At 43.3% G+C, this 19662-nt stretch overlaps 1 protein-coding gene and 1 long non-coding RNA gene across 2 annotated transcripts in view; one reads left to right on the top strand and one right to left on the bottom strand.

Moving 5' to 3' along the window:
- Window positions 1–672: 672 nt before the first annotated feature.
- On the bottom strand, window positions 673–17173 carry LOC140482408 (uncharacterized). Its single transcript, XR_011961723.1, has 3 exons — window positions 17065–17173; window positions 11868–12137; window positions 673–1187 (listed from the first exon to the last, which is right to left on the bottom strand). It is a non-coding gene; the product is annotated as an uncharacterized lncRNA (long non-coding RNA).
- LOC140482405 (inhibin beta B chain-like) overlaps window positions 16819–19662 on the top strand; it is a 20638-nt gene continuing 17794 nt past the window's right edge. Inside the window, exon 1 of the mRNA XM_072579880.1 lies at window positions 16819–17230. Coding sequence (XP_072435981.1) covers window positions 16831–17230 — 400 coding nt within the window. The 5' untranslated portion in view covers window positions 16819–16830. The remainder of the gene's footprint in view (window positions 17231–19662) is intronic.

Genomic DNA, 19662 nt, shown 5'->3' with positions numbered 1-19662 from the left:
CTGTCATCCTTACATGTGATTCCAGAACAACAGCAATGTAATTGACTCCTAACTGCCCTCTGGGCAAATTAAGGATAGGCAATAAATGTGGATTAGCCAGTGATGCCCACATCCTGTGAATGAATTAAAAGAACATAACTACTTGATGTTTAAATGGAGGATATATATTAAGGGCAACATTTCTCTTGGATCAAAGAAGGTCATGAGAAAGAAATTATGTGATGAGGTGAGCTGGGTGGCTGGATAGTGTTTCCTCAAACTTACTCTTTTATGCTATCAAGTATTAAATGATTTAAATAATGCCACAAGTCCAGGCCTCTAGGGGTTTAGAAAATTTACGACTATAATGGTACTATGATAAGTGCTCACTTTCTTTGAAGAACACAGTAGTTGTAGTACTATGAGCTTTCATAAAGTGAACTAACACAGGATTTGAAATATGCTTTTCATGTATGCTACCTTTATAATACTTTGATCTTGAAACAGATTTCAAAATGCTTCAGACAAGATTCTAAAGTGCATGTCCAACCACAAGACGATCAGCTAACAACATATATTTCGATCACACTAATATTTCTTTTTCAAAGCTGCACTTTTAAATGGCGCATGAAGAGTGTAATTAAATGGGGCCACAGATTTTATTCAGTTTTGCTATATATTTATTAGGCTGGAATAAATGCATTAACTAAATTATTATTTATCATTGTGGAACACACCTGAAATTTGCCAGTTATCATTTTAAATAAGCAAAAGTTGTGCTAGCATGCAAGAAAGAGCATGATTAAAGTTTGAAAAATCTTACGGCAGTTATAAACCAAATTATAAATGAATCCATTTCAACAGATGACACACGAGATAAAGATTAAGATGAAGAAGAAATGTATTTATGACTAATGTCAAGTAGATAATATAACTGAGAACCCAAGTGAACATGGAATATCTCAGTGGGTCCCGGCCTGGTGTCTTGGTCTCTCAGTGGCTCTTGGGGGGGCCCTATAGCGTTTTCTCTGGGTGGCTCTCAGCCTGGTCTCTTGGCAGTACGTCGGCTGGTCTCTCGGTGGCTCACGGCGGTGTCTCCGATCGGTGTGCAAGTGGATTCTACTCGAGGCATGTTCCTGAGGCTCCGGAGAGTTCAGAGAAGCAGCATTGCAGCAGCAGCAATGGTAACTTTGTGGCGAAGTTGAGAACTGAAGGCAGAGCAAGATAAGCAGAGGACTCATCAAAGACTGTTGAACTTTAACTTATTCCTTGATTTTCCTAGTTTAAACTACAAAAGATTTTAATGTAAACTATTATCTATTTCTTTATTTTTCTAATATTCTTTGAAGTAATACTTACATTCGTAATGATCGTTTCTCTAATAGGTTTGTGCCTAAGCGTTTTTTTGTATCTAGATACCTTGGTGTCTAAGTTGGCACCACCTCTGGTGAGATTATACACTTTTCGCTGTACTTGAGTACATGTGACAGTAAATAAAATCTAAAACCTTAGTGGGGGGGGGGGGGGGGGGGGGAGTCAATAAAGGAAGCAAAGAGAGAATATGAAAAAAGACTTGCAACTAACATAAAAGGGAATCCCAAAGTCTCTGATGAGCATATAAATAGTAAGAGGATTGTAAAAGGGTGAGTGAGGGCAAAGACTGACAAAAAAGGAGATTTATGTGTGGAGATAGAATACAGTTGAGGTTTTAAATGTATAATTTACATCTGTCTTTCCAAAAAAAGATGATGCTGCATGGGTCATGGTGAAACAGGAGATAATTCAAACATGTGAAGGATTTTGAATTAATAAAAAGGAGATATACATTCTCAGTCCTTGAAATAACAAGGGATCAAGGTGAATTGGGATGCATTCAAGGGTACACAGGGAATGAGAACGGACATTGCAGAAGCATCGGCCATTATGTTTGCAGTTTTCCTTGGACTCAAAGATGGTGTCAACATATTGGAGAATTGAAATTGTTACACATTTCTTCAATAGTGGGTGCAAAGATAAACCCAACAAATACAGAACAGTCAGTTTAACTTCAATGATAGGGAGGTTTCTAGATCTGAACATTTGGGACCAATTATATTTACTTGTGCAAATGTGGTTCATTAAGAAAAGCCATAATGGATTAGTTATAGACAAATCATGTTTAACTAACTTGCTGGATATTTTGATAACAGAGAAGGATAAATGTAATGTTATCGATGTAGTATGCATGGATTTCCAAAGTGCATTTAACAAAGACTTATGAACAAAGTTACTGCTCATGGATTAAAAGGGACAGTAACAACATAAAAATAAAAGTGGCTGAGAGACAAGAGACAGAGAGGTGCCTACTGGATGTTTTTATTCTGACAGAAGGAACATTTATGTTGAAGGGATTGGTATTAAGATCCCCACTCTTCCTGAAATAGATTCATAATTTAGACTTAATGTAAAGTCAGTCCTGCTATAGTGGTAGTTCCATTCTCGTGCAATCCTGAGTTATAAGAAAAATCATGTAATAGCAGCACTGTTTAAAGTAATGGGGCCAGAATCATGTTATAACCAATACACACTTTAAAAGTTTGCCCCTTTAGCAGCAATGTCCCCAATTCATCAATCATAACATAGCGAATTCGCACTAACGAAACACACGTTATAGCAGAATGACCTGTGCATGGCAACATTGCAAAAGTTTAGAAGTTGATTGTAGTATTGCCATGTTTTCAGATAACACAAAAATAGGTGGGTAGAGAAATGTTGAGGTTACAAAACAGGAAAGGAGAGGTCACCCTGTTGGGAGTTTTCTACAGGTCTCCAAATAGTTCCAGAGATATAGAGGATAGGAAAGCAAAGATGATCCTCAATAGGTATGAGAGTGACAGGGTAATTGTTATGGGGGACTTTAACTTTCCAAATACTGACTGGGAATACTATAGTTCAAGAACTTTAGATGGGTCAATTCTTGTCTAATGTGTGCAGGAGGGTTTTCTGACACAGTATGTAGGCAGGCCAACAAGGGGTGAGGCCACATTAGATTTGGTACTGGGTAATGAATCCAGCCAGGTATTAGATTTGGAGATAGGTGAGCACTTTGGTGACAGTGACCACAATTCCGTTAGGGTTACTTTGGTAATGGAAAGGGATAGATATATATTGTAGTGCGAGAGTTATAGCTGGGGGGAAGGCAATTATGATGCAATTAGGCAAGATTTAGAATGCATAGGATGTGGAAGGAAACTGCAGGAGATAGGCACAGTTAAAATGTGGAGCTTATTCAAGGAACAGTTACTGCGGGGGACATGAGACGTAATTGGCAGATAGGTTCAAGGAAAATCCTAAGACTTTCTATAGGTATGTCAGGAATAAAAGAATGACTAGAGTAAGAGTATGGCAAATCAAGGATAGTTGTGTGTGGAGTCAGAGGAGATGGGGAAGAACTAAATGAATAGGTTTCATCAATATTCACACAGGAAAAAGACAATAATGTTGAGAAGAATATTGAGATACAGGCTACTAGACTAGATGGGATTGAAGTTCACAAGGATGAGGTATTAGCAATTTTGGAAAGGGTAGAAATAGTTAAGTCCAATGGGCCGGATGGGACTTATCCTAGGATTCTCTGGGAAGCCAGGAAGGAGACTGCTGAGCCTTTGGCTTTGATCTTTATGTTGTCATTGTCTACAGGAATAGTGCCAGAAAACTGGAAGATAGCTAATGTTGTCTCCTTGTTCAGGAAGAGGAGTAGAGACAACCCTGGTAATTATAGACCAGTTAGCCTTACTTCGGTTGTGGGTAAAGTACTGGAAAGGGTTCTAAGAGATAGGATTTATAATCATCTAGAAAGGAATAAGTTGATTAGGGATAGTCAACACAGTTTTGTGAAGGGTAGGTCGTGCCTCACAAACCTTATTGAGTTCTTTAAGAAGGTGACCAAACAGATAGATGAGGGTAAAGCAGTTGATGTGGTGTATATGGATTTCCCCATGGTAGGCTATTGCACAAAATACAGAGGCATGGGATTGAGGGTGATTTAGTGGTTTGGATCAGAAATTAGCTAGCTAAAAGAACACAGAGGGTGGTGGTTGATGGGAAATATTCATCCTGGAGTTCAGTTCCTAGTGGTGTACCACAAGGATCTGCTTTGGGTCCACTGCTGTTTGTCTTTTTTATAAATGACCTGGATGAGGGCATAGAAGGATGGGTTAGTCAGTTTTCAGATGATACTAAGGTTGGTAGAGTTATGGATAGTGACAAAGGATGTTGTAGGTTACAGAGGGACATAGATAAGCTGCAAAGCTTGGCTGAGAGGTGGCAAATGGAGTTTAATGTGGAGAAGTGTGAGGTGATTCACTTTGGAAGGAGTAACATGACTAAAGAGTACTGGGCTAATGGTAAGATTCTTGATCGTGTAGATGAGCAGAGAGATCTCGGTCTCCATGTACATAGATCCTTGAAAGTTGCCACCCAGGTTGATAGGGTTGTTAAGAAAGCATACAGTGTGTTAGCTTTTATTGGTAGAGGGATTGAATTTCGGAACCATGAGGTCATGCTGCAACTGTACAAACCTCTGGTGTGGCCGCACTTGGAGTATTGCATACCTCATGGTTCTGAAATTCAAACCCTGTACCAATAAAAACTTAACTCACTGTATGCCTTCTTAACAACCCTATCAGCCTGGGTGGCAACTTTCAAGGACCTATGTACATGGAGACCGAGATCTCTCTGCTCATCTCCACTACCAAGAATCTTACCATTAGCCCAGTACTCTTTATTCATGTTACTCACTGCATTGTAGGAATGATGTGGAAGCTTTGGAAAGGGGTCAGAGGAGATTTACTAGGATGTTGCCTGGTATGGAGTGAAGGTCTTATCAGGAAAGGCTGAGGGACTTGAGGCTGTTTTCATTAGAGAGAAGAAGGTTGAGAGGTGACTTAATTGAGACATATAAGATAATCAGAGGGTTAGATATGGTGGACATTGGGAGCCTTTCACCTTGGATGGTGATGGCTAGCAAGAGGGGACATAGCTATAAATTAAGGGGTGATAGATATAGGACAGATGTCAGAAGTAGTTTCTTTACTCAGAGTAGTACGGGCCTGCGACAGTAGTACACTCACCAACTTTAAGAGCATTTAAATGGTTATTAGATAGGCATATGGATGAAAATGGAATAGTGTCGGCGAGATCGGCTTCAGATTGGTTGCACATGTCGGCGCAACATCGAGGGCCGAAGGGCCTTTACTCTGCTGTAACGTTCTATGGATTAGTGGTGCTAGAAGAGCATGTTCTATTTAGGGCAATATGATATTTAGAAACATTGTGAACTGTGAGGAGGACAGTGTAGAACTTCAAGAGTTCATACACAAGATTATAGAATGGGTGGACAAATTGTAGATATAATTTAAAGCAGAGAATGGAGAATGAATTGATTTTGTATGAGGACAATGGAAGACAGCATAAAATAAAGGGTATGATTCCAAAGGGGATGCAGGTCCAGAGGGACCTACATGTATATGTGCATAAGTCATTAAAGATGACAGGACATGTTGAGAGAATGGTTAATAAAGCATAATTATCCTAGACTTTATTAATAGCTACCTGTAGCTTCAGTTGATGCATTGCATCTAGTTCAGGGCATTTTAGAAAGGATACAAAGGTGTTAGAGAGTTTTTCCCCTTATGGCAGAGACTCGAACTAGGAGGTTTAGTTTAAGAATAAGAGGTCTCCCTTTTAAGTGTTTCTTTTGCTTTTGGTGGTTCATTATTATGTGGAATCTCTTCCACAGACAGCAGTGGAGGTGAGGTCACTGAATTTATTCATGGAAAAATTGATTTTTGATTGACTGGTGAGCAAAGCATTATGAGGGTAGACAGGAAAGTGGAGTCAGGGCCACAACCAGATGAACCATGATCTTATTAATTGGTGAAGCAGGCTTGAAGGGCAAAATAGCCTACTTCTGCTTCTAAGTCCTGTGTTCCTAGAGTGCAGGAAAGCTTCATGAGAATGGTTCCAGGGATAAGGAACTTCAGTTGCATAGACAGACTGAAAACATTGTGACTGTTTTCCTTGAGAGGTGGAGGTTAAGAGGAGAGCTGATAAAGGTGGTCAAATTCATAAGGTGTTGAGGCAAAATAGATAGATCTATTCTGCAGAATAGATCTGTTCCCATTGGTGGATCTGTAGCTGGTGGAGTCCTACAGGGATCAGTGCTGGGGCCACAATTATTTATAACATATATTAATCACTCAGACAAGAAATTGATTGTATTATAGCCAAGTTTACAGATAACACAAATATAGGTGAGAAGAGAAAGGTTGAGGATGACACAAAAAGTCTGCAGTGGGATATAGACAGGTTAAATGATGGGACAAACATTTGGCAGATGGAATACAATGTAGGAAAATGTGAGGTCATGTACTTTGGAAGAATAGAGGAGCTAAGTATTATTTAAGAGAAAGCTGCAGGGCAGAGGGATTCAGGGGTCTTTGTGCCAGAATCACATAAAGCTCATATCTAGTTTCAGTGGGTAATAAGGATGGCAAATGGAAAGTTGGCCTATATTTCAAAGGAAACCGTGTATGCAAGTAGGGAGGGTTTTGCAAAATTTGTAAGGCACTAGTTAGACAGCAGCTGCAATACTGTGAACAGGTTTCCCATTTTTCTAAGGGAAGATATACTGACATTTGAGGCAGTCCAGAGAAGGTTGTAAAGGGATCTTTGGACTTCCTTGTCCCAGAGGGTTGTGGTCTCTGAGGGAAGCAAACGACAGGGAGAATGGATGGGAAAGTGAAATTGTGATCAGCCAGAAGCATACTGAATGGTTGGAGAGACCCAATGTTCTATTTCTGAAATGTTTATGTCTCAGAGGTGATTGTGCCCACTGAGTCAGTGTTGACACTGACCATTAAATAAACTGAATAAGCCAAATAGTCTTTTTTCAATCTTAATTATTAATTTGGCTTTAATAAATATTTCAATGTGTTTTACACTGGTTTGGAGACAGTGTAATAGTTGAAATATTGTGCTGTGATTACTGGCTTGAAGTAACTCAGTAATCAGTTGCTGCTGACTCAATAGCTTGAAAGGAGGTAAGACATGACAGGAACGAAAGGTGACTCGAATGGTTAAAAAAAAGTAATTTTCCACTGGGTGCAGGGCTATACTTTCTGTATCAATAGTGACTAAATATTATAATTTATATCTTTAAATGTACGTTTATACTGCAGCTACCAATCTGCGTGAAGTTCTTCCAGTGTAAATATTTGAAGAGTGCAGCCACCATGGTAACACCTTTAAATAACGTCACGCAAGTTTGTCGGGTTTTAAACCCAGTTTGATCCGACACTGGTTGACAGGTAACAAATTGATACAATGTCAGATTAGCCTTCTCCAGGGAGTCTCTGACTGAATCTTTCTAGAGTTTGAACTCTGGAACTATCCTACAGTTTCAGCATGATGGCAACATGACACAAAACGTTCAGTGTAAATACAGCTTAAGCTACCAAGGCAGGCAGAGCAAACTGCTTATCAATGCTTGTCAGAGCAAGACCACCTCAGGCACCTGTTGTGTCACAATTTTGTCTTTGTAGGATTTCTGTGGTTTATTTCAGATAATCTTAAAGGTTGGAACGCATTGACTATTATCAAGAATTTAATCAAAACTTTCTATAATGTGGCAGGTAACTCATAAATTTAATAAATGACTTAAGAAAATACTTAAATCTGAAATATCATTCCCTCAAAATATATTTTTGTATTCTTCTGTGAAAAGGTTAAAAATTAGATGGCATAGTGGCACAGTGGTTAGGACTGCTGTCTCATAGCACCAGGGACCTGGGTTTGATTCCTGCCTTGGGCAACTGTCCATGTGGAGTTTGCACATTATCTGCATGGGTTTCCTCCCACAGTCCAAAGATGTACAGGTTAGGTGGCTTAGCCATGGTTTTTAACAAAAACATAACCATGAGGGGTTATGGGGGTGGGTTTGGGTGGGATGCTCTTTGGAAGATTGGTGCAGGCTCAGTTGGCCAAATGACCTCTTTCTGCACTGTAGGGATTCTATGAAATTATGGAAACACTTCCAATCATGAGTGTGTCACGAGCTTGAATTAAATACTATGAAGGGAAAGTCTATTGAGTTGAACTGTAGTGCTTTGTATTTATTTACATGTTAAAGCACAACAATATACTTCACAATAATAAGCATATTCTGGATATTATTTGGCAGTGGTATGCCATTCAACACAAATGAAATAGAGAACAGACTGTGGGGAAGTGAAATATGCAGTAAGTTCCATAAATCAAGAAGACAGTTCACGGTATTTATCTGGCTTATGTAATGTTACCAATCTGGTTGGATGTATTCCATGAAGTTTCATCACATAATTGCTCATAATCATCCTCCATGCCATTGGTTGCTTAGCACATTCAAACTCACATTGTATCTATTGCACTTAAATAGAAAACAAATCATTAACAAATTGGATAATTCCGAACTATTAGTCAAACAGCCATTATACCCATCATCAGTATTTTCATAATTAATAAACAATAAAAAACAAAGAAAGTTTTAAAACACTGTTCATTTTGATGCCAATATACATTTTCTGTTGGAGTATTTATTGTAATGATTTGGAGAGTCATATTTAATTCCTGGAGTCTGCTCAGAAATGTCAACGTCCTTAGTTTTATGCATTACCTTTAGCTTAGTAGCAGAAGGGAGTCACTTTATGAAGAATATAGCAGCAGAACCTTTTAAAAAAATTTGTTCAAGAGAATATGAACTTTTCTGGCGAGGCTAGCATTTATTTTCCATCTTGAATTGCCCCAGAGAAGGTGATGGTAAGCTGTCTTCTTAAACTGCAGCAGTACTTATGGTGTAGGTACATCCAAGGTGCTGTTAGGAAGGGAGTTCCAGAGTTTTTGTTTTACCCAGCAACAATGAAAGGATTGTAGTATAGCTCCAAGTCAGGATGGTGTGTGACTTGGGAACATGTAGATGGTGTACTGTCATGAATCCACTGCTATTGTTCAGTTAGGTGATAGAAGTCATCAGTACAGAAGAAATTATAAATGGAGCTATGATGATTTGCTGCAGTGTATTATGTAGATAGTACACCATGCTACCACTGTGCATTCGTGATGGAAGGAGTGAATGTTGAATGTAGCAGATAGGTTGCCAGTCAAGTGAGCTGATTTGCCTTGTCTGGTGCCAAGATTCTTGAGTGTTGTTGGAGCTGCACCTATCCAGCCAAGTGGCCAGTACTCCACTGCACTCCTGACTTGTGTCTATTATATAGTGGACACACTTCGGAATGGTTGAAGATGAGATATTTATGATTATTTAAATGGCTAGTCCAATTCAGTTTCTGGTCAACAGTTAACTCCTAGGAAGATGATAGGGCAGGATTTAGTGATTTTTAAAAAAATCATTCATATGATGTCAGTATTGCTGGCCAGGCCAACATTTATTGCCCAACCCTAATTGCCCAGAGTGCATTTGAGTCATAGTCATAGAGATGTACAGCATGGACACAGACCCTTCGGTCCAACCCGTCCATGCCGACTAGATATCCCAACCTAATCTAGGCCCACCTGCCAGCACCCGGCCCATATCCCTCCAAACCCTTCCTATTCATGTACCCATCCAAATGCCTCTTAAATGTTACAATTGTACCCGCCTCCACCACATCCTCTGGCAGCTTATTCCATACACGTACCACCCTCTGCGTGAAAAAGTTGCCCCTTTGATCTCTTTTATATCTTACCCCCCTCACCCTAAACCTATGCCTTCTAGTTCTGAACTCCCCAATGCCAGGGAAAAGACTTTGTCTATTTATCCTATCTATGCCCCTCATAATTTTGTAAACCTCTATAAGGTCTCCCCTCAGCCTCCGACGCTCCAGGAAAAACAGCCCCAGCCTGTTCTGCCTCTCCCTGTAGCTCAGATCCTCCAACCCTGGCAACATCCTTCTTAATCTTTTCTGAACCCTTTCAAGTTTTACAACATCTTTCTGATAGGAAGGAGACCAGAATTGCACACAATATTCCAACAGTGGCCTAACTAATGTCCTGTACAGCCGCAACATGACCTCCCAACTCCTGTACTCAATACTCTGACCAATAAAGGAAAACATACCAAACACCTTCTTCACTATCCTATCTACCTGCGACTCCACTTTCAAAGAGCTATGAACCTGCACTCCAAGGTTTCTTTGTTCAGCAACACTCCATAGGACCTTACCATTAAGTGTATAAGTCTGCTAAGATTTGCTTTCCCAAAATGCAGCACCTCGCATTTATCGCAATTAAACTCCATCTGCCACTTCTCAGCCCATTGGCCCATCTGGTCCAGATCCTGTTGTAATCTGGGGTAACCCTCTTCGCTGTCCACTACACCTCCAATTTTGGTGTCATCTGCAAACTTACTAACTGCACCTCTTATGCTCACATCCAAATCATTTATGTAAATGACAAAAAGTAGAGGGCCCAGCACCGATCCGTGTGGCACTCCACTGGTCACAGGCCTCCACCACGACCCTGTCTTCTACCTTTGAGCCAGTTGTGTATCCAAATGACTAGTTCTCCCTGTATTTAATGAGATCTAACCTTGCTAATCAGTCTCCCATGGGGAACCTTGTTGAATGCCTTACTGAAGTCCATATAGATCACATCTACTGCTCTGCCCTCATCAATCTTCTTTGTTGCTTCTTCAAAAAACTCAATCAAGTTTGTGAGACATGACTTCCCACGCACAAAGCCATGATGACTATCCCAAATCAGTCCTTGCCTTTCCGAATACATGTACATCCTGTCCCTCAGGATTCCCTCCAACAACTTGCCCACCACTGAGGTCAGGCTCACCAGTCTATAGTTCCCTGGCTTGTCTTGTCTTTACCGCCCTTCTTAACAACATTGCTGTGAGTCTGAAGTTAAGAGTGTGGTGCTGGAAAAGCATAGCTTGTCAGGCAGTATCCAAGGAGCAGGAGAATCAACATTTCGGGCATAAGCCCTTCAGCAGGAATGAGGTTTGTGGGCTGGGGGAGCTGAGAGATAAATAGGAGGGTGGGGTGGGGTTGCGGAGAAGGTAGCTGAGAATACGATAGGTAGATGAAGCTGAGGGAAAAGGTGATAGTTCAGAGAGGAAGGTGGAGTGGATAGATGGGAAACATGATGGACAGGTCAGGAGGGTGGTGCCACTTTGGGGGCGTGGGTCTGGAATAATGTAGGGGGAGGGAAAATTAGGAAACTGGTGAGTCTGGAGTCACATATAGATCAGACCAGGTAAAGACAGTTTCCTTCCCTAAATTGCATCAGCAACCCAGAAGTCTTTTCTTTTTCTGTGACAATTGATTATCCAAGAGGGATGGTTGGGTTCTCTTTTGTTGGGAATGGTTATTGCCTGGCACTTTCTGGTTACTTGCTACATGTCAATCTTGGATGTTGTACAGGTCTAATGACTATCTGAAGGGTACCTGAAGGGTCATGAATGGTGCTGAACAAAATACAGTCATCAATGAATATCCCCACCTCTGCCCTTATAATACTAAGAAGATAATTGATTAAATGGTGGAAGATGGCTGGGCCAAGGATACTACCCCAAGGAACTCTTGCAGTGATTAGCCAAGTTGAATATAATGGGGCATATCCATCAAGATTCAGAATACTTGGAAGAGTTTTACCTCAATCAATAAGATATTGAATCTGCAACAGTGTACACTTCTTTGGCTTATATATATGAATTCACTGTGTACAAGAGCAAATGTAAATTAATATCTTGCCACCTTTGAATTGCACAGAAAAAAAGTGAATTTCTCCCACTATTTAAATATTGTACCATGTTGTGGTACAGATTGGCACTTGTAGATTCTCCATAGTACCCAAGCTTTGCTTACCTTTAGGCACCAATGCCAAGTGGACGATCCATCTCAGCCTCCTCCCATGATTCCCAGCGTCATACATACCAGCCAAATCAATTCACTTCGCATGATATCAAGAAATGGATGGAGGCACTGGATACTGTGATGACTAGGGGCCATGAGAACATTCCAAAATAGTACTGAAGGTTTGTGCTCCAAAACTTGCTGCTCCCCTAGCCAAGCTCTTCCAGTCCAGTTACAATGCTGGCATCTACCCAGCAGTGTTGAAAATTGCTCAGGTATGTCCTGTACACAAAAAGGAAAAATCCAACTCAGCTAAGTACCACGCCATCGTCTCTAAAGCAATGAAATGTGTCATCAGCATTGTTCACAAGCAGCGCTTGCTCAGCAATAACCTGTTCACTGATGCCTGGTTTAGATTCCACCAGGGCCACTCAGCTCCTGACCTCATTACAGCCTTGGTTCAAACATGGACACAGTCAAAAAGTGTGGCACTGGAAACACACAACAGCTCAGGCAGCAACCGAGGAGCAGCATGCCCAAAGTGTCGACTTTCTTGCTCCTTGGATGTTGCCCTGAGCTGCTGTGCTTTTCCAGTGCCACACGTCTCAACTCTGACTTTCCAGCATCTACAGTCCTCACTTTCTCCTGGACAAAAGAGCTGAATTCCACTGGTGAAGTGAGAGTGACAGCCTTTGACATCAAGGCTGCATTTGGCCAAGTGTGGCTTCAAGGAGCCCTGGAAAAACTAGAATCAATGGGTATCAGGGGCAAAACTTTCACTGGTTATACTCATACCTGACACATAGGAAGATGGTCATGGTTGTTGGAGGTCAAACATCTCAGTTTTAGGACATCTCAGCAGGAGTTCTTCAGGGTAGTGTCCCAGACCCAACCACCATCAACTGTTTCATCAATGACCTTTCCTCCAACATAAAATCTGAAATAGGGATGTTCAACAATGATTGCACAATGTTCAGCACCATTCACAACTCCTCAGATACTGAAGCAGTCCATGTTCAAAAGCAATAAGATCTGGACAATATCCAGGCTTGGACTGACAAGTGGCAAGGCAGAAGTGGGCACTGCAGATGCTGGAGTTTAGAGTCTAGATTACAGCGGTGCTGGAAAAGCACAGCAGGTCAGGCAGCATCCGAGGAGCAGGAGAATTGACATTTTGGGCAAAAGCCCTTCATCAGGAATGATTCCTAATGAAGGGCTTTTGCCCAAAATGTCGATTTTCCTGCTCCTCAGATGCTGCCTGACCTGCTGTGCTTTTCCAGCACCACTCTAATCCTGACAAGCGGCAAGTAACATTCACACTGCACAAATGCCAGGCAATAACCATCACCAATAAGAGACAATTTAACCACTGTCTCTTGACATTCAATGGTGATACCATCACTGAATCCCCCACTATCAACATCCTGGGGATTACCATTGACCAGAAATTTAACTGGACTTGCCGTAAACGCAGTGCCTACAAAAGCAGGTCAGAGGGAAGGAATACTGCAGTGAGTAACTCACCTCCTGACTTGCCAAAGTCTATCCACCATCTACAAGGCACAAGTCAGGAGTGTGATGGAATATTCCCCACTTGCCTGGATGTGCAGCTCCAACAATGGCACCGCACTCACAAGCATCCACACCCCCCACCACTGATGCTCAGTCGCAGCAGTGTGTACCATCTCCAAGATGCACTACAGAAATTTACCAAAAACAGCAACTTCCAAACCATGACCACAAGAGTAGCAGACACATGGGATCACCATGACCTGTAAGTTCCCCTCAAAGTCAATCACCATCCTAACTTGGAAATGTATTGCTATTTCCACAGGGTCCCTGGATCAGAATCCCGGAATTCCCTGCCTAAGGTCGTTGTGGGTCAACCAGGGATTGCAGCGGTTCAGGAAGGCAGCTCACCTTCTCCTCAAAGGCAACTCCGGATAGGCAATAAATGCTGGCCAGCCAGCAACACCCAAGTCCCACGAGTGAATAAAAACGTCTTGATTTTAAAAGCTTTGTTGTTCCCTCATTAACGGACAAAACCCAGCAAGTACAGCATCCTCCTTCATTAACCCGCACTGACCGGGTGACTATTCATTCTGCAGGCGACAATTTAAGGAGGCTGAAATAAAATTCTCTCCACAGATGCTCTCGCAATTTGTGTTTTAATTTGAGGAAGCTGTTTAAAGAGTAAGAGGATTCACACATTTATCCCACCTCCCACTTGTTGTTGACCGAACCTGTATTACATGGCCGCAACAAGAACACGCAATCCAATAAAACCAACCAGTGACCCCTCTCCCGGATTTGTTCAGCAAGTGGCGACCCTGGCTTCCAGAGTAACAGCATTGCACGTTACATTGACCAGCGTCAGTGCGCGGCGAGGACAGGACCTTTGCTGCTCACACGCTTGTGAAGGTGGGTGGCGCTCTATTTACTTGATAAGGCTTTGACCAGAATTCCTTTTTCCGCCGTGCAGTTATCAGCACCGACCCCCAAAGCCAGAAACCAGTTTCCATATTTCGCAACGTCCCCTCATCCTGTTTGACCCACGTTCCCCCCCATCACCCCGTACTTCGAGGACATTGGAAAGATTTTCTTGAAAGCGAAAGGTCAACGAAAGCGAATTGCTACAGAAATGATAGACAGCCAATTCCCGCGATGAAAGAGAGAGAGAGAGAGCTATAAACCAATGCCATCAGGACCTAAGTACACCTAAGTCACTATCGATGGCAATCAGTCCATTATTGACACTCATTGAGCAAGCGAAAGTGGGTACTGCAGATGCTGGGACTCATTGAGCGGGGGCTAGAGGTGTTGTTCACCCTGAAAAATCATTCAGTTTGTCAGTCTTCATGAACCGAGGCAGGAGGAGCTAAAACCCCTTGACATTTACGTTCAGAGCTGCCCAAGGCGATCACCACCAGGTCACCTGTGTGGGGGGATAGTATCGATCGCATCCTGCTTGTAAAAATCTCAATGTTGGCCCACGTGTGCATTGTCTTTTTCTGAAAAGTGCCTGGATTAAGTAGCTCTGCTTTGATTTCCCTTTGCTGTCGCCTCTCTTGACCGCTGCAGGGCAAGGGGACATGTTGGAGGCTCGCTTGCATTTTGCATACTTGACCAGGATTGACTGTGTGGGAGATCGTGGCTGGAATCAAAGGGCATGTCATCCCATGTAATAGTGCGTGGTGATTCTAAACTGCACTGCACTCAGCGTTACTCAAATCCAAACCACGACCCAAAACGTTATCGATTTTCAATCAGAAACTGTTTATTCGATATCGACCGAGACATTAGCTCTATTTCTGAGCAAAATACTACAATCTAAAACATCTGACGAGGGGAAACTAAGGCAAGGTCCCAGGGACTGCAGAGGTTCGGGAGTAGTTTTTGCACACACAACCCCACAAGCAAGTTTCAACTGAAGCTTCTAAGTTTTGCAAGACACATTCTGGAATAGAAACAGTTAGGAAAGCTGGCGTCGTCCTCCAACAATGCTACCTCAGGTAACTCAAATCCTTTATCTTAGTTTGGAGCGTGAGCGTTTGAATAACATCCCCAATCGTCGAAAGGAGGCAAACACCACACAAAATAAAACCAATTTCTCGTGAAATCTCGCATACCATTCGCTCCCCTCGTCCGTCAAGGTTGGAGCTAACATAAACAGAAATTGCTAGAGAAATTCGGCAAAGAAAAAGGCATCTGGATGGGTACGGAAAGGGTTTAGAGGGATTTGGGCCAAATGCTGGCGAATGGGACTAGATTTATATTGGATATCTGGTCGGCACGGACGAGATTGGACCGAAGGGTCTGTTTCCATGCTGTATATCCCAATGACTCTAAGCCTGTGGAGAGAGGGACAGAATTAACTTTTTGGGTTAATTTGAAAGGACATGCTGAATTTCTCCAGCGAATTTTCTTTTAGATTTCCAACCTCTGCAGTTCTTTGTTTTATTTCAGATTGCTGGCTTTTATTCCTGTGAGTTGTTTGGGGCTATTTTTGTTTAATTGATGTTTTGGAAGACCGAAATCCCTTTTTTTTGGTTTGGTTTCGGGCGTTATGGGGGCGGAGGGGAACCCGATTGGAAACACTCTTCCACGGAGTAACTGTGCCCAGGAGTGTTCGGTTGATCCCTCGCTTGTCTCTGGAGCGAGTCAGTTCATAGGTGGAACTGCCCACGTGGTGCTGCCGTTTGTATAAAAGTTTGCTGCTAGTGACTCGAATGTCCTTATCGCTGGCAGCGCCGCCTGGGAGTGGGGAGTGTTCCTGCTGCTGCTGAATTTAGGGAAATACAGTCAGCGCCACGGTCACTTGAACTGCCTTTAACGCCGGTGGAGGCCCAGGATCATAACGCAAAGTGACCCATGCTGGAGTACTACTTTAAAGACAAGGGGAACTCCTGTCCTGGCGAACCATAGCTATTTTTTTTACAAACAAAATCCCCTCTTCCCCACTCTTTTTGTCCACCCCACCCTCCCCCTTGCTCTTCCAACTGGATACTTGGCATCTCTCTTATAAATGTCTATATACTGGGCCGCTAGAATGGCTTAAAGTTGGGACTGGCAGAGGTGGAATGTTAAACCGTGCAGATTAACTTTAAGCAAGCCTGAAACGGCGTTCAAAAGTGCAATAAAAGAGTTAGAGCTTTTCAGTGTGGATGCTAATTTTTTTTTGGTATCCCAGTGCCCCTTCAGTTTTGTTTCTGGGGTGGGGTGGGGGTAGAAAACGAAACGTTATTTATCGCAAGGAACTTGATGCTATCTAGACACCTTCCAAGTCGAAAGCAGGTTCCTGTCTGCTGATATAATGCTAACCGAGGCGCTACCGCAACACAGTGGCGACCCCACAACGAATATTCAGCCACTTCTAAGTCACATTTGATAGGGGACTTTTTTTCCCTCTCTGTTGGGGGGGTGGGGGGGGGGAGGGAGGGGTGGGAGGGGGAGAGATCTCGTTGGCCCTGAAAAGATGAGCGTCTTTTGCCTGAGCGGAGCGTGGCTGCTGGCGATCGTGGTGTGTGGCGGCTGCACGCCGGCCCCAGCCGCCGAGGGCTCCCTCCCGATCACCGGCGCCAGCTCCTGCGCGACCTGCGGGCTGGCCCAGCCGGACGAGCCCGGCCAGACCGACGCCCTGCTGCTGGAAGCCGTCAAGAAGCACATCCTGAGCCGCCTGCAGATGCGGGAGAGGCCCAACATCACTCACCCGGTGCCCAAAGCGGCGATGGTGACCGCCCTGAGGAAGTTGCACTCCGGCAAGATGAGAGAAGACGGCAGACTGGAGATCCCACACCTGGATGGCCATGCGACCAGCTACACCAGGAAGGAACTGCAGGAGCAGACCTCGGAGATCATCAGTTTCGCTGAGAGAGGTCGGTAAACTTTCACGGATACCAAAGTCCCAACAATGAGAGTAAAATCATTGGAATAAATTGGAAAGGACCCCCCCCCCACCTTTAGTAATACTGTCAGTGACTTTACTCCAGTCCACTCAGTACCTAATGCCTGGGTTTAAAAGGCTTCCCCAAATTTCGCGTTTGACTGAAGAATGGGAACAGCTCCCGGTCAGAGCGTTCGATTAAAACGGCTAGGATAATACACGAGTTAGAATCTCCCTTTCGCCAGTATACAAAGTTAACTGTAACGCAGCTCAGACACCACTAGAGCTGAAACCTAGTCCCAAAGCATATGACAGTCTTAGATGTGGAAGGGGTGTTTAGATTGCATTCCGTGAGTCTCACCTCCGATGTGAGAGCAGTTTACTAGGCACTACAGCCACCAGTAAGGTGAACACTGTAGCTGTTGTATGACTGTAACATGTGCAGAATCAAACCAAAAAACAGAATTGCGGGGGGGAAAAGGCAGCGTGGAAAGGGTTACGGTCAAAAGGGACGTGGGAGAGAATTATATTGGGCTCAGTTATGTGGCGACCAATGTTATTCAGCAGTGTGTGTGTCTGAGAGGGAGCAGTTCCAATTTATAACCATAACCCGAGAAAAGTAGTTTGATGTCACGTTTGGTCACAAAAAGTAGCTGGCAAAAGCCCTCGCTGCTTTCTCGCATCGGTTTCACGGTGTGTAGATGCCAACCCGTACACACACCAGCAATAAACAAAGCGTGAACTGATTGGACAGCTCAACTGAGGTGTTCAAAGTATGATCTAACAGAAAACCAAACCAGGGAACTTCTGGATAAGGAAGGATTCCTGATTTTGTCTATGCGATTGGTTAAGTGAGATGTGTAACAAATCGATGAAGGAATAGCAGTTATTCAAGATAGTTGTACCGTAGTGTAAGGGAAATCGGAGTATGGTGGCTCAATGGTTAGCAATGCTACCACGACGCACCAGGGACCCGGGTTCGACCCCAACTTCGGGCGACTGTGTAGTGTTTGCACATTCTCCCCGTGTGTCTGCGTGGGGTTCCCTTCGGTGATCTGGTTTCCTCCCACAGTCCGAAGACGCGCAGGTTAGATGCTAGAGCCATGGGAAATGTAGGGTTACAGGGATTGGTTGGGATGCTCTTCAGAAGGTCGGTGTGGACTCGATGGGGCGAAGGGCCAGCTTCCACACTGTAGGGATTCAATGAAATCGTTAGATCTATTCGGAGGCGATACTTGATACAGTATAGTATTACAGATAAAATACCCTCTCCGTAACCATAATAAACGCACGATTCCTGATACGTATGGGGGGGAGGTCTGATTTCAAAGGAAGCAAGCTCTCGGGATTAAACCTAAAATGGTGTTTTCCTGCCGGGTTACAGCGTGGCTATAACTTTCCTTTTCGAATGAGACCCATTGGTTTGGCAGCGACATGAGGAAAGTAAGCATCAGAGAGTGTTCCAGCGTTTCATAGTTTGTATCGTGCGCACACTTTCCTGGTTACTTTCCTTGCAAGTTAGGTGAAGAACCTCCCTTCCAGAGAGCTCCCGACAGCCGGTAGGTCTTTGCAAAGAAAATGCTGCATCCCAGTCTGCAGTCAGCTCCACAATAGCGGCGCGAACATGGTTTTCAGGGCCTTGGAATAACGCGCTCCCACATTTTTACAGAAGCCTCTATGCGGCTGCTGTGTGGCAGAGTCCTAGTTGCTTCTCCTGCCGTGACAACACGAAGTCTTTGAAACCTGTCGACCTAAACCATACCATCTTTACATCAGCCGACTGTCTTTTCTGTCGGAAACGTATCGATAACAAAAATGCTTCAGAAGATACACTCTGCTTCAGAACAAGTTCTAATCTAAACATTCAATTCTAACTTCAACCGAGTCTGTGCACAAAGTGCATTTGGGGATTGATGATCTGGGCAAGGGTCAGCTTGTAAAAATGAAAGGTTTTGATCACCCAATCTGTTGCATACAGTTGGATTCACTTGCACATGGCGACTGTACGTTTTTGCCAATATGTAAGTGTGCCAGTATTATAGGGGGTAAACTGTAAAGCCGTGCTTGAATGAGCCAGTTACATTGAAGTGCACTGAACCCTGCAGTATTTCTGGCATGTCGTGGTAATGATGCGCGAGAACGCACATCAAAGTATGCCCGAAGTCCCAGCGTGGAAGAGAAAAGTTATTTTTTTATTATTCTCATGTTTCAGTCTAAACGCGCGTAAAACAAATATCCCCCGCCAGGGGGTTGCCATTGACATGACCATTGACTCTGTACCGGAGGGAAAGTCGCGAATTTCCCCGGATTAACCTGAACAAGCCCTCTCTGGCCACCGTGATTCCCAGAAATAGAGAGTGGTCTTTTCAAGTGAGGACCATAGATGCTGGCGATCAGAGTCGGAAAGTGTGGCGCTGGAAAAAC

The sequence above is a fragment of the Chiloscyllium punctatum genome, chromosome 10 (genome assembly GCF_047496795.1).
Source record: "Chiloscyllium punctatum isolate Juve2018m chromosome 10, sChiPun1.3, whole genome shotgun sequence".
Lineage (NCBI taxonomy): Eukaryota > Metazoa > Chordata > Chondrichthyes > Orectolobiformes > Hemiscylliidae > Chiloscyllium > Chiloscyllium punctatum.
The sequence above is the reverse complement of the archived record's forward strand: the minus strand, read 5'-3'. Positions and strand labels throughout refer to the sequence as shown.